The sequence below is a fragment of the Pholcus phalangioides genome, unplaced genomic scaffold (genome assembly GCF_987345545.1).
Source record: "Pholcus phalangioides strain wild (caught in Gottingen) unplaced genomic scaffold, Ppha-v1.0 ptg000011l_1, whole genome shotgun sequence".
NCBI lineage: Eukaryota > Metazoa > Arthropoda > Arachnida > Araneae > Pholcidae > Pholcus > Pholcus phalangioides.
Window position 1 is genome coordinate 52,277,064 of NW_028301604.1, and position 16,186 is coordinate 52,293,249.

General features: G+C 35.0%; 1 protein-coding gene across 3 annotated transcripts in view; it reads right to left on the reverse strand.

The window, feature by feature from the left end:
- Positions 1-16,186, reverse strand: part of LOC149080550 (cGMP-dependent protein kinase 1-like) — a 210,857-nt gene that overhangs the window by 95,493 nt on the left and 99,178 nt on the right. For all 3 annotated transcript variants that reach the window (XM_089239653.1, XM_089239654.1, XM_089239656.1), the window contains exon 2: positions 7,004-7,170. In XM_089239653.1, the coding sequence (XP_089095779.1) occupies positions 7,004-7,170 (167 nt within the window). The remainder of the gene's footprint in view (positions 1-7,003; positions 7,171-16,186) is intronic.

The window sequence follows — 16,186 nt, forward strand, 5'->3', positions numbered from 1 at the left end:
AGAGGGCATATCAAATGTGTTATTCACATTGTTATGTTTTATTTTTTTAACCGTAAACCGTGCCGCATATATTTTCCCCTTCCTCTGTTTTGTAACCTTAGCTGTTTTTAAATCCATGCTTTTCTATATAACCGCCAAAAGTAGAGGTGATCACCACATGATCTACTTATGAATACAATTTAATAAATCAATGCCTTAACTTGGATGATGTCATATTTTTAAAACACAAAATATGACATTTTGTTTATGAACTTAACATAAGGCCTGCATCCGGTGCATATTTCTGATATAAAATTTATTCAATGCTTATTTTTAATTTTGGAGATGCTTGCTAAATGCTTGGTAATGCTTGTCAAATGCTTGCCAATTTTAAAAATGCTACTCTGTTAATTGACAGTTGAATATTGTGTGATGCAATAGGCCAATCTCTTGGAAATTGTGTTTTTGAAATGAAAATGAACATATATACACGTCAAATTTCTCTCAGTGCGTAAGCACCACCGGTCTCTAAAATCATGTTTTTCTAAACATAAGCAACACAATGCTCATTCTATGAAATAAGGGGGATTAATATAACATAACAATTAACATACTGTATATATGTGAAAGGCACTATGTCCATTTTTGTCAATATTGAGATAATGCTATTAATTTGCTGTATTTTCATTACACTATACACATAGGTATAGAACATCAAGTCCTACTTCAATGAAGAACAGAGATATATTCACTTTAAAAACACTTTAAACAGCTCTCTTGTAAAATTTTCCTTTTGGCACATAGTGGCAACTATCTTCGATATATAGAAATATTTCAAACTGCAAATGTAAAATGTAAACTGTTCACCTGTTGTGTTTGTTCCACATCTGAAAAGCAAGTAAGACAGGACAACATAAAAATTGAAGAGAAAACACAATTTAACTGTTGTCCCTGTACTAAGACCAGGATGTGAATCAACTTAATGTGAGTTTGCACCCAAAATGAAACTAAAATGCAATAAATACATATTCCTTTTTTACTTTAATTTCTTAAATGAGCAATAGCTAAAACTTTTTTCAATTTATCGATGTATCATATTAAAAAATATGCGTCTTATGCCTTATTGAATACAAGTTTTACAGAGGATCGCAAATTACCTAAGATTGAATTGTGGTGATTGTTCATAAATTATCATTGAAGAAAATTTTCACAAAATACAAAATGTATGAACTTATCAGAAATGAGTAGTATATTTGATATTTGCTTACTTTGTTTTCATCACGAAAGTGCATAATGAAGAGGAGCTTTTTTATGTTTTTCTTGTTGGTAATCCTGCATTTGTAACTGAATGTAGTTTTGTAATACTGTATACAATTCACACAAATGTAGGTTCTGCCAAGCTCCAAATTTGTTCCTTTTTTTTGTTTTTAGGAAAACATCACATGAGGAGAGCTGTCCTTATAGGACCAGTAAAAGGAATCATGGACCCCGCCTACCATTCTGTATTATGATTTCTTTACATTCCAGTTAGGGCTACAAACGGATGCTGTTCTGGATTGAACAGCTTCATCTCATTTCAGTTCCCAAACAAGTTTCAAAAAATCATATTGTAATCAAATTCATCCATTTGATTTATAGCCACTTAATACTGTTTCTATATATCTGTGTTTACCTTTAGTCTGTTTCCTCAGATGGTCAACCATAGCCCAAAGACTTTCACCAAAGCCCCGACCAATGCCAAGAAAGGAATCTTTGTTACAGAAGATTCTTTTTATTGTCCTGTCTACTCATCCTACAGCAGAACATCCCTTATATGGCTTGCGTCATTAAAATTAAAGGATATTTTACTCCCTTGTACTCAGAAACCTGAGTTGTAGAATGCGTTCTGTCTTTTTACTTTCAAAGAGAGTTTAAAATTGAGCTATTGAAATGTTTGTTGTTGTCAGCTTGGAAGGGTGCAGCAGCCTTCAGTCACGGAAAGAACCTCCTTTCTTTTTTCTTCCAGACCACTGTACCAACACCCTCTATAAGACCAACACCTCTCTCCAAAGAGAATACCCTGCCCTCTTCTTTAGGGGATGTCGTCTGAACGCTGTCTTTTTCCAATATCTTTAGTAATCTGAAATGAGTGCTGCTTTACTTCACTGGACGCTTACTCACCCTCCCACCTCTACATGTGGCAATACTATTTGGGAAGGCGGTGAATAACACTGTAAATACGAAGGTTAGATAAAGTCAATTTACTATAACTCAAACTCTGATAGCTTGAATATCTGTTTAAGTCGAAATTTTCACTCAGCCCCAGAACTTTTTTGTATTTTAGTGTTAAAATTTTCCCTTAACTCAAAATTTTTTTCCTTTAAGTCAAAGTTTTTGGGAATGCGAGAAATTTTAAAAAAAGGACATTTAATAGGTAGAATTCAACATTTAGTAATAGAATTCAGATTTAGCAATAGAATTCAGCTATCAGGAATTATGAGAGGCATCGGTTGCGTGTAGTTACAAGACAGAGACATGCATTTATATCTTACACAAGGGACAGACTTTATTTCACACAACATCCTATATACATGACGAGAAACGAACTGCGCAATAATTAGAATAATCACCTGATGGCGCTTTTAGCGCGTACATCAATCCTCGCTCTGAGGAAGTGGCTTTCTTTTCCCGCACGTCGGCGGCGACGCCACACAGCATTTAGTAATAGAATTTAACATTTAGTAATAGAATTTAACATTTAGTAATAGAATTTAACATTTAGCAATAGAGTTTAGCATTTAGCTGCAGAAATCAGCATTTAGAAATTAGCAATAAAAATCAGCATTTAGCTACAGAAATAAGCATTTAGAAATTAGCAATAAAAATCAGCATTTAGAAATTAGCAATAAAAATCAGCATTTAGAAATTAGCAATAAATATCAGCATTTAGAAATTAGCAATAAAAATAAGCATTTAGAAATTAGCAATGAAAATAAGCATTTAGAAATTAGCAATGAAAATCAGCAATAGAATTTAACATTTAGCAATAGAATTTAACATTTAGCAATAGAATTTAACATTTAGCAATAGAATTTAACATTTAGCAATAGAATTTAACATTTAGCAATAGAATTTAACATTTAGCAATAGAATTTAACATTTAGCAATAGAATTTAACATTTAGCAATAGAATTTAACATTTAGCAATAGAATTTAACATTTAGCAATAGAATTTAACATTTAGCAATAGAATTTAGCAGATTAATTTCTCTGCTTGCAAAATGTGAATGACGTTTTCACAAAAGGAGAGATAGGCAGTCAAAAATTGCTGCATTTCTTGACAGAAAACAATTTTGGATACACTTTATTTAGATAGTTCATTTTTCATTTATACCAGTATCATGTATGCGTCCGTTTCCATAATATGGTATGTACAGCTAGTACATTTCTAAAAATTCTCATTCATTAATTACATATTAATAAATTAGAGTAATCTTTTCAAATATCTTCATCTCTAGTAGTATGGCATGTTTTACTAATACAATAATAGCGCTGTTATTTTAAGAACTTTTTTTTCCTACTATGAAATTGGAATTTCCAATAAGTCGAACTAACGATAACTCAAAGTTTTTTGTCGGCTGCTACACATTCGACTTATCAAGAATTGACTGTAATCATATATCTTTTCACTTCAATGGCAGTCTGTGTGGAAAAACACAAACAAATAAAAATAAACATAAACAATATGGTTTATTAATTATATATTAATTATAATAGAAATGACGAATGGTACTTCCACACATTTACGAAACGTGAATTTAAAAAAAAATGTTTTTCTCTCTCCCCTCTTCCTAAACTCCAAAGTTTGCCACCCCTCCGAATTTGCCGCCCTGGGCTATAGCTCACTTAGCCCCCCCCCCCGTAAGTACACCACTGTTCAAAGAGTGATATAATTCAGTATTTGGTGAATAGCTTTCATTTTATATTTCCTGGACTTCAAATGAGCTCTGAACTTGCATAGTTTATGTCATAGTGACATATGCAATTCATCCACTGGCTTTCAAACTTAGATCACCATTTCTGTCAGGGCCGCAACTACACACAAAATAAATTAAGAGAATTTGCATATTTTATCAAATTTCATGAAAAGAACTGAACTGAATGTAAAACCACTGCTTCTAGACAAAAATGCAAATTTTGTACGTCAAATACGTAAGCGTACACCTGTGTGTAGGCGGAGCCAGTAGAGAAACAGGCTTTATAAGCGCGCGTAAGTTAAGATGCATTTCGTTCGCAAGCACACCTCGGCGAATTTCTTGGTGTTATTTTGCAGCAATCGGTTAATTTCAAATTGTAACAGTAAAAATGAGTAACCACCAACGTTTAGATGATGGAATGAGGTGGCGAATTGTGGGGAGGCTAGAAGCAGGCCAATCTCAAGTCCAGATTTGTAGAGAGTTCAATTTAACGCCCAGTGTCGTGTGTAACTTATGGAAACAGTTCCAGGATACCGGATCCATCGAGAGAAAGCCTGGGCAAGGTTGTCCAAGAGCCACGACGGCCAGAGAAGATAGCCATTTGTTGATTATAGCGAGGCGTAACAGGAGTGCTACCGCTTCTCAGCTCTCTCGTGACTTGTATGCAGCCACAGGAACCCGTGTATCAAGGGTGACTGTTTCCAAAAGACTTCATGAGAAAGGTTTGTTTGCATTCCGCTCACTTCTACGGACAGGAGAATCCGTTTATCATGGTGCAGAAAGTATAGAGATTGAAGCATGGATCAATGAGCGACCGTTCTCTTCACTGATGAGTCCCGGTTCAGCCTAAGCACCGATTCTCGCCATACATTCATATGGAGAGAACCAGGGACCCGCTACCTACCCTCCAATGTCCGCGAAATCGACCATTATGGCGGAGGAGGTTTAATGGTCTGGGCAGGCATCATGTTGGATGGCCGCACACCTCTCCATGTCTTTGAAAGAGACACTGTGACTGGTGTGAGGTATAGGGATGAGGTCTTGGAGCCCTATGTTTGCTTTTTCAGGGGTGCAGTTGGCCCTGAGTTCATTTTAATGGACGATAACGCGAGTCCACATAGAGCTCTTCTGCTCGACGATTTTCTAGAGAGTGAGGATATTCGCCAGATGGATTGGCCAGCCAGATCTCCAGACCTTAACCCTATAGAGCATGTCTGGGTTGCTCTGGGGAAGGCAATTGCAACTCGCAACCCCCCCTCCGGGAACCACCCAGGGAATGAAAACAGTGTTGCTGAACGAGTGGGACCAATTGCCACAGGAAATGATAAACTGCCTTATTTCAAGTGTGAAATCATGCTGCGAGACCTGTGTATCTGTAAGAGGGGACCATACCCCCATTAACCCATTTTTTTGTTTATTCTGCAACCGCTGTTTCATACCTTCCGACTCCAACGAGTGTTACGCACGATTATGTGTGTGTATTACAATTATTGAATGGTTATTTGTTTTCTATTGTATCAATGTATGTACATATCAAATTTCATTAAAATCGGTACAGTTCTAGAGATAATCGACCAAGTCTGCAAATTCTCTTAATTTCTTACACCAGTGTAGATGCTTGGTCAGCCAGGGCAAACACGTATTTTGGCATCCCTGTGTAATGTCAAAAAAATGGTTAAAAGGTGGATTCAGTGCCCCAGTTGACCAAGCACCCAGGGCATCAGACCTGCTTGCTCCTCCCTAGTTGTGGTCCTGGTTTCTGCTACCTTCCACTGTTAACATATTTCAATTTATAAATTAAGTATTTTTATAAATTCTTTCAAAGTATTTTTTTCGATTTCTGGTAGTGTATAAATTGAATAAAAAAATAATAATTAGGATTTACATTAAAAATGAATTAATTGACATCACGGGTGACGAATTTATCCATTGTTTTAAAGATGCATTTTAATGCTGCATAGGCAATATTTTTCAGTACAATATGTTGAGCTCAACTTATTTATTTTTTGAGTTTTATATCAGACTGTGAGGGAATTCACATGATTACAATCATGAGAGAATAACGTAATTTTCCATTTATGTATTGCAAAAGCCTATAATTAATTTTTCATTTATGTATTGCAAAAGCCTATAATTAATTTTTCATTTATGTATCATAAAAACCTATATATATATATATGTAAAGGGTGATTATAATTAAAGTTCCCATATATGCTGAGTAGTTTTTCTTAGAAACTGCTTAACCAAATACAGCCAAATTTTTAGGATATAATGGGAGATTGATTTATGAAATAAAAAGAAGGTTCAATTTTTGACCACTAGGTAAATAAGTAGCACTTTTCGTTGAATTTTAAATTTTCCCATGATCCATATAGCATATATACAAAGTTTCAATGGAATACATTTTATCATTTTTGTCGCACCACTGTCATTTTATACACACGAGGGCTAATTAGACCGGGACCTATAATTTATTGCAGATTCTGAACGGCAGGCTTGTTTTTTATACTCATCCAGAGGTTGGTGCGCTAACCCCTAGATGGGGGACTCCCTGTGGTAGCAATTTTTTCTGTGGTCATGTTGCTGTTTTTGTTGTATCCCAGTGTCAGGAAAGTTTTCTGACAAGGACGAATCGGGTATCGAACTCGCGACACCTCTAAACATCCTTTGGTACTTTAGGTGAGTATCTTATCGACCTGGGCTACCGCGCCTTTTTCAATGGAATACACCCACCAGGATGGGCGCTACATAGGTCTGATCAATGTCAGTATACTGATGCTACTCTGACCTATGTAGTGCCCATTCTGGAGAACGTATTCCATTGAAATTTGGTATATACAACATACGGTCCATATGAGGAAAAAGGAAAATTTAATAAAAAAGCTGCACTTTTTCACCTGGTGATTGAAAATAAAACATTTTAAATTTTCATAAATCTCTCTCCCATGGTCTCATGAAGATATCCTAAAAAATTGGCTGCATTCCGATAAGCAGTTTTTGAGAAAAACTACTCAGAGTACGGGAACTTCAATTATAATCACCCTGTATGTGGAAAAATATCTAATTACCTTCCATGACGTACATGACAGAACCATGATCACCTTCTTTGATAATCAAACTGTCTTTCGCATATTCTACAGGGCACATGCAATCTGTAATTTCTTTGATTTGAATAGTTTCTAGATTTTGCATGAAATCATTGTCCAGAATTGCTCTCTTGATAAGCTCTTTTGACCTGAAAAAAGAAATGAAAAGCGATGCATATATACATGTAAGTTCCATTGATCCGATTGAAAGTTGCAGAACAGTGTTGCCAACTTAGTCATTTTCCAACTAGATCTGATCTTTCAGGTCAACCATTTAGTTTTTTCAGCAACAAATAGCCTACCAATCTAGTTTCAAAGCAAAACAACTACATAATTGAAATATTACTGACAAAAAATTTTCTAGTTGTTTAGATCACTAGAATTTTTTGTTATGCAACTTTGCAGTACTTAAAATACACTGAAATGTCCATCCGGTAATACTAGCTGAATTTCTGGGGAATTCATGTGAGAATCACTATGCAGTTAGTGAAATTCCTCTGAAGTCTGCCACACACATTCTGATTCCACCGATATACCTGCCAGGTATACCGGAACGTGTCTAGTGACCTTAATTATAATATTTTAGCTGGCATTGAGTATCCAACACCTAGGGTTACCAGATGTCCTCCTTTTTGATGTCATTCCAAGCATCATCATAAGTTTCAGAAAAAGCCCTTTTGTCCTCCTTTTCAGGTTTCCAGAATTTTTTTTTTTCATTCTGAAACATATCTCTTCATTGATATGAGAGTTTTTGTGTTTTTTTACACATGTTTACATGCTTTGACCAATTGCCATCAGAATTCCCGGAATACAAGAACACAAGTTGCTCCCAAGCAGGGCAGATGCTATCCTAAGCATGACCCATCTTGTCCCAGGATAATATGAAATATAGACAGTTTGAAAAAAAGGATCTAGAAGAAGAAAACTGCAATATCCATTTTGAGAATACCATTTTCTTTGCTCACCAACAGCAAATGCTTTGTTTTAAAGTGGGGAAGGAGAAGGTGTTACCTCTTTCAATCAAAAATAAAGAAAATAGGATGCAAACAAAACACTCAATGCTGATTTCTATGACAAATAGCCTCTTGCAAAAAAAGCAATGCTCCGGAAAGAAAAAAAACTTCTGAAGGTAGAGATGGAGTAAAAGGGCTGTTCCATGGTTTGGATTTGACTTACATGGCTGGGAGGAAGGTAAAACTATTGTATGTCTTTGTTTGACACAAACTGCTCCACAAGCTAGCTGGAAATAATGCAAAGCTTTGGCGGTCAGCAACAAATTAGCAGTCGGCCTGTGCTCTGTGGAACAGCCCCCTTAACAAGGCTATAAAAGGTTTCAGAAAGGATGTGTGAGCCCTGATGAGTGACTGCTACTAACCTTGGGGCTAAATCAAATTAATGTAGTAAATATGTATTATTCAAAGAAAGTGGCAACATCTAGACACTTATAGTTCCATTAAAATGTGTTTCATCTCATAAAATTTATCTTTTATTGAAATTTGTTAATAGCATTCTTTATTTGGTAATTTTAAGCAATTTGGCATTTCTGTAAGTTATGAAATGCACATACTCTATTTAGAAAAATAATGTATGTAAATGTTTCATTTACATACGTAAAATACAGTGAGAACTCCAAAATCAGGATTTTGGAAAAATTTATCCTAATTTTATAAATTAGTTTGAAGTTTGTCTTTCTTTTTTCTTCCTTGTTTCCTATCACCTTGTATTAATATCTAAACCCCCCCCCCCCTGAATTTTATTGCATTGAAAATGTGGGATTTCCATAGATTTGAATAAAATACCCTATAATATGAAAGAGATGCAATGTTTTTCTGTTTTCTCACATATGAATATATATGTTTTTCACAAGATCAGCAATATTATATGCTAGAGTGACACCTGTCTACTCAGACAACCATGGTGCTATTGTGTTATTTATTCTAACCAAAAAAATACCCAATGTAAGAAGAATTTAGAATTTGATGATGTCATTAATAATAGACCCACATTGATAAAAAAAATGGCACTTAATTATGTGTTTACGCTTTATTGCTAATAAATCCCAGATGTGAGAAACTAATGTATAATACAATTATTAAATGCATGTGCAGAACAAAAATTTGATTCCAGTTAAAAATGAAGCTGTTTCAATAAAAATGTTTTTTAAATTGATACACCTGACACTCCGCATTTTTTAACAATAAAAAGTAAGTAACCAACTCTTCTTGCCCCTTGTGTGAAGACTTTTTGACCAGCCGATGAAAAAAAATTCCCCTAGGGAAACCAGTGGAACCCTTTCTATCTGAATATTTTTTGTCCAGTGTGTGTCCAGGTGCCACTGTTTGGCCCTTACGTGCTACAGAATTTAGCAAGTCTGCTGTGTTAAAATAATGCAGTGGTTCTTAAAATATGTATCGCAATAAGCTGGCAATATTGATGTGTGCCTTTTAAGCAATACTTTGTTAGTAACACATTTTGACTAAGGCAGGGAAGCTGCAGGAGACAAAAGTTTGAGGAAGATTGCACTAATGATGTTGCTGTGAATTGCATTACATACCTTTCTGCTGTTTTGCAAGACGACAAAGGCTGTCCAAGATACACTATATTAAGATTTTTATATTCTATACGAAATTACATCACATTAATCATACAAATCATACAACATTTTTATGAAATTCATACTTGTAGGTGACTTCAAAAGAGGGACATTCAAAAAGAAGATAGCTGTCACTGAGAGGCAGAGATTCCCAATTTTTTTAAGTTTGTGGTACCCTTGGAAAATTTAAAGTACCTCACAGTTACAGTTTTCAAGAATATTGGAGCCTTTTACTTCTTGTAATATAATTTTATTTCCGAGATATCTCATAACACTCCTAACCAATCTCACAGCACCCAGGGTGCCATAGCACACCCTTAAAGAATCACTGCTCTAATAAAGGCATTTCCAAACTTTTATGCTTGTAACACCATTGGGAATGAGAAAATAATTTTACATATCTCATGGCGCCTGTGCTCACAAGACCGATAATCAATCTCATGGCTTCTTAGGGCACAGTACATCTTTTGGGATTCTTTGCTGTAGCCTCCCTGTACTGAAGGAAACTGAATTTCAAGTTTTTACATTTATTTTTAACTGCAAAACTGCATAAAATTAGTACATTAGAAGTCTGTTATGATGACAGTTCACAATCTTGAAGGAAGTTGTCATTATAACAGACTTCTTGCTATAAGGGAATCCCTATTTTTTGCTTTGTCAGGTTATAAGTTTCTAAAATTGCTGCTTTTTCCATATTAAAACAAATATGAACAGAGCTCTAGTCATGAAATTAATTTTTAGGAATTAATTCTATAAGACATTTTTGCATAGAATTTTGTAATATCAAAGCTATTTAGACAATCAATTGAAGAATTAAAATTCTTAACTATTATATCACTTCTATAGCTTCATGGACTCATCAACATTTTTCTGCTAATCTGAAAGAAAAATTTCAGCATGATTTTTTCAGTTATTTGAAGATGACTTTGAACTGTAATTTTGGTCCCATTTTCTCTTAGTCACTGGGAGAAGCAAAAGTTGAATAAATTAACACATAGTATCCCATGTGTGTGTAGTGGGAAGCCCGAAAATAGGAAGAAGGGGGATTAAAACAATATGACTTCTCTGTATCCATTCTTTGTTTGAAGTACTTCAGAGTAATTTTTACAAGGAGCCATGAATCGTGTTTAATTCTTGAAGAGCGAAAAGGAAAAACTAGCATTTTTGATAATTCTTTTGACACATTATAGCGAATGTCTCCTAATTTTCAATCTTTTATAACCAAATATTTTTATATCTTTAACATTAGCTCCGACAATCACTTGCAAATAACTTTTTATAAGCTGTAATCATTATATCAGACTTTTACTGTATCGGCCAACAGATGAGAATGAATATTTTACTACCTAATGTTTACAACATCTAGAGCTAATTTTGAGGTCCTTACATTCAGTTCAGTTAGGTGTAATTTTTTTAAAGTGCAGTATAATGTCTCCTACAAGTGACACAAGGACTGAGGAGGCTAGGGGTAGTCATTTTTATTTAACACTCATTCAGGAACCCCTTTTAGTCCAACATCAAAGGAACCAAGGACTGTTGGCATAGGCTTTCATGGCGCCTGCACCTAATGAAAAACAAGAACTTAAAGTGCTGTTTGGCCATGGTGTTCTATTACAGTCCATGGCACTTAATGTGATAACATCAGGACTCGGGTTTCTGATAATGATAACCAAATGATATGTATGTCTGAAAAAAGTCCATTTTGCATGTATGAGGGATGACCATACATCTAGTTTGGTCAAACAGGGCGCATGGTAAAACATGGCAAATCTGTTTTTCTTTCTCCACATAATGGGTTGCAAAATTTTCAATCATTCCATTTTTATTTATTCTATTCTAAAATGGGACTTTTTTACTTTGAGCTGAAATCCTACATTTTTGTTACTCAGCCATTGTGAGGCGTTTCAATGGAATTGTCTAATGCAACGGTTCTCAACCTTTTTTGACTCGTGGAGCCCTTTCCAGTATATAATTTCTATTGCGGAGCCCTGTTTTACTCGAGAAGCCCTTTTTTGTACATAATTTTTATGGCAGAACCTTGTAGGCCTCTTTTATTTACTTATCTATCAAATTTACTGATTCATTTTATTTGATCCAGTTGCCATGGAGCCCTGGTTGAGAACCGCTGGTCGAATGTATATCACAAATAACAATATTTTTTAAATGCACAATACATTTCATATATCCCTTGAGAAAGTCTTTCGGAAAAAGAACATTGAATGGAGTCAATGGAAAGCAACTGATCGCGAACTGAAGTAAAGGGATTTTTTTCTCATATATTTGCCTTCATTATAGGAAGGCCATTGAAATTGTATACTCTGCACATACATAGATCACAGGACTACGGACCGATTATGTAGTATGGAAATGTTTGTCAACAAAGAGGGAGGAAAGAACACTTTCTAGCCTGCTACATAGTCTTGCATCACCTAATAATGATAACTTTGCGGGAAAAACAATAACTTTAGTGAGGCTTACCTTCAGAATGCACAAAAAAACTTTTCACGAAAAAAAAAAATTGATAACATTATCCGAAATCTCAATAACTACAAACAAATTATTTCCCATGTTATGATATTGGTCTGTTTTGTTCTTTGCAAAAGTGGTAACAATCCCTGAATGATAACGTTATCCATGATTTTAAAAATGGTATTGACTGTATTTTCAAATTTTCCACCAACAGCTGTGCTGAACATCTTCAATAAATTTGACCATTTTTAACGCACCATGGTCATTTTCTGCACACGAGGGCTAATTAGACCCGGGACCTACAATTTATTGCCAATTCTGAAAGGCAGCCTTTTTTCATACTCATCAAGAAGTTGGTGAGCTAATCCCTTGATGTGGGGCTCCCTGCGGTAGCAATCTTTTTTTTTTGTGGTCATGTCGGCGTTTCTGTTGTACCCCTATGTCAGGAAAGTTTCTGACAAGGACAAACCCCGGGTATCGAACTCACGACATCTCTAAATATCCTTTGGTATTTCAGGCATTTTATCGACTTGGGCTACTGCGCCCCCAAACATCTTCAGAGCTCAAAGTTATTTTATTGAAATCAAGGATTATAAGTCCTTGATTCCCAGCTTATAGATTATGATATTTATGACTATAAATATGAATATTTTCATCTTAAATATTTATCATATTATTTTTTCCCCATAGACTTCATTTAAGTCAACTGCAATTTGCAGTACTGATTAATTTTGGATAGGGAACAGTGATTAAAACCTCTCTTTTTTGTGCACACCGGTGGGACAAAAAAATTTGTCCGTAAAAGAGGGGTGACCGTTAATCAGGGGTTTGAGATGCATATTTTTATTATACACGGGTAAATTATTATTTGGCTGTAAAAGAGAGGTGTCCCTTAAGTGGGGTCTTATTGCACTGATGTCACACTTCACTCAAAGATGGTGGATTAACTAACCTAGGGTTTCGAGGATCCGTAACCCTTGCTAGAGTTCCTTGAAACACCCAAGCTGACTCATCTGTCATCTTCGAGCAAAACTTAGATGTTAGTTTCTTTCCATTAGCCAATTGTTGTTTCTCAAGTCACTTAGAGAGGGGAACGGATTCTCCATCTTTCATATTTGAACGAAAAACTAGTTTTGTCTCTCCAGATGATGTCTAATTGTTTAAAAAAGCAGGATAGGAAACAGCGATTGGCTATAGTGGTCACACTTCATTCAAAGATGGCGGATGAGTCAGCTTGTGGTTTCAAAGAGTTCTAGTATTTCCTATCCTGCTCTGTGTTTAGCGATTAAACTTACAGCGGCAAGCCAATTTTTTTTTAAAGGTGGAGAATGATGAGTCAGCTCTCTTTTATAGTCAGTTTTTTTTTTTACCTTACTCCCGCCTGTTATTACAGCATGTTTTGCAAATACAGACATCCCCCTCTCTTTACATGATTGATTGGTTCCTCAAAATAATTGTGTAAAATGAGTTGAATGTGTTTGAAAACATGGGTAAGATAGAGATAGGGGCTTTTACTAGAAAGATAAAAAATAAACTCAACTTCCAGAAGCAAAAAAAAAAAAAAAAAAATTTGAATGAATTGATTATTCACACTTTTAAATAAATCTCGTAAATTCAAGATATATGAATGGATTGAACATTTTACTTCTGTCTTCAGTGAGGATGTTTTCTTTCCTGAAGAGCTTGCTATGATAATTGGCTGATAACTTTTTTCAATGAAACAATCGAGATTAAGGGGACACATACACAAGCATTCTTTATATGGTTAAAAAGTCTAGAAAATCTTTATAAAAACTTCAGTAGCAAAAGAATTGCCAGAGAATTCTGATTATCCTCTGCAAATATGGCAATTCTAGTTTCATTAGGATCTTCTTTGATTGAAATTCTGATAGCATTGTCAGTGAGATCTAGTAAATTGGATTTCAGAAGTTGTTCCATATTTCTCTCATCTAAATCATAAAATCCAACAGATTGTTATTTTAATTACATCATATCTTTAATTTGCAAGCTTATTTTCAAAATTAACATCAGACTCAAGGCCAAAATTCTTAGGTTGCGATTTCTAAGGGTACGTCCACAGTCATATACAAAGTTGCGCTGCATTTTCGAACACATCTATTGACTTTATCCTATCTTTCCTCCCTCACTCTATTTTCCAACATTAGAGAAAAAGAAAAGAAAATCAATTTTTTTGTTATTATTAAAGCATATAATGTTATTATTGAAATTTGTTATTCTTAAACATTTAAAAACTAAATATACAGGGCGTCTGTAATCAAAGTTGTATGTCCAGAGCTTTCAATGGTATTTGTTTCAACAGTGTTTTTTAAGTTTTTATATTGAAAAGAATATTAGGGGCGCGGTAGCCCGGTCGATAAGATACTCGCCTAAAGTACCAAAGGATGTTTAGAGGTGTCGCGAGTTCGATACCCGGTTCGTCCTTGTCAGAAAACTTTCCTGGCACAGGGGTACAACAAAAACGGAGACTTGACCGCAGCAAAAAATTGCTACCGCAGGGGGCCCCCATCGAGGAGTTAGAGTACCAACCTCTCGATGAGTATAAGAAACAAGCCTGCCATTCGGAATCGGCAATAAATTGTAGGTCCCGGTCTAATTAGCCCGCGTGTGCAGAAAATGACCGTGGTGCGACAAAAATCAAATCAAATCAAATCGAAAAGAATATTTCATAATTGTAAAACTAAGCTTGGTATGTCTTGAGTAATAAAAGAATAATTGTTGCCAATTTTGAAAATTTTTGCTTGGTTTTTTCCACTTTTTACCACTGTCTCATCAAAAATGGATTATTGCCAGAAAAAACCCAACCCTGGTTCCATGAGAGGATTGTAGTTGTGCCACAACAATTTTTAAAAGAAATGGACCATAATTTTTTTTTATATCTGGGTTAGTAATTAAATAATTAAAACTGTACATTGTTTTTAAAATCTCAATTCAAGTGTGCCACGAAGTAAAAAAGGTTGAAAAACGCTGGCATAGCTACTGGTACGGAATCAGTGTTAGTAAAAAAATTTCAAAAGCAAAGCACATTCTTGTAAACTCAACTAAAAATGACAATAGAAATAATTCTGTTGGAGGAAAAACACCTGGTAGTAGGGGGGAAAATCAGAATTTTTTTATATATTTTATTTTTGCTCTTAATTTCTTTTCTGTGCCCTTTCATTAATCCTCTGGTCCCTTCTATATTTGAATATACAGTATAACCTGTCTATAACGATACTATAGGAACCTACAAAAAATATTGTTATAGACAGGTTGTTGTTGTAGACAGTTTGAATACTTGTGTTATTTACTATTGAATAAAAATTCTGCAGGGGCCAAAGAAAATATTGCTATCATTATAAACAGTATCACTATACACAGGTTTCACTGTAGCCTACACGGCAAATACATGATTAGGGAAAAAAACACATTATATATATATATATATACACACGCAGTAAAACCTTGTTAAGTCGTCACCCTGATAAGTCGTCACTCCGGTTAAGTCGCCATTTTTCTTAAGACCCTTCCAGCTCTCATAGACCACAATGTTATTAAACCCTCGTTTACTCGTCGCTAATTTCGGTTAAGTTGTCAGTATGAAAAAGTTTGAGAAAGAGGAACAGACTATTTTTATGGCTCCCATTAAAAAATGAGCTTATTAAAGTTATTGCCACATGCTTAAAGTCATTATAAAATCCTATATACCCAAATGGAACAGTTTAAGTAACGAAAGTTACGCTGGGGAAGTTCATTTGCTGACTAAGGTTTTTGGGCACCGTTCAAGCTAGATCTCATTTCTGCATGGGCTCTACTGGAGAAACTGCAAGACACAAAGGCTCTTTCGCAAGAAGCAACGTAAGCACTTCACCTCCCCCCTTCCCCAGGGGGGGACCAGGGCACATCTCCGGCAAAACCAAAATTTATTGATACGTCAAAGATTACATATAGTGCAAGGAAATCAAAAATTATGTAAATCGAAGAATCAAATTAATCAAGTTAAAGTCAAAGTGCAACGGCTACGGATAATAAATTATCATAGAAAGCATGGACTCTACTAATTTAATGCTTGAAATTTAAACAAAATATCTTTGTTGAAAAAAATC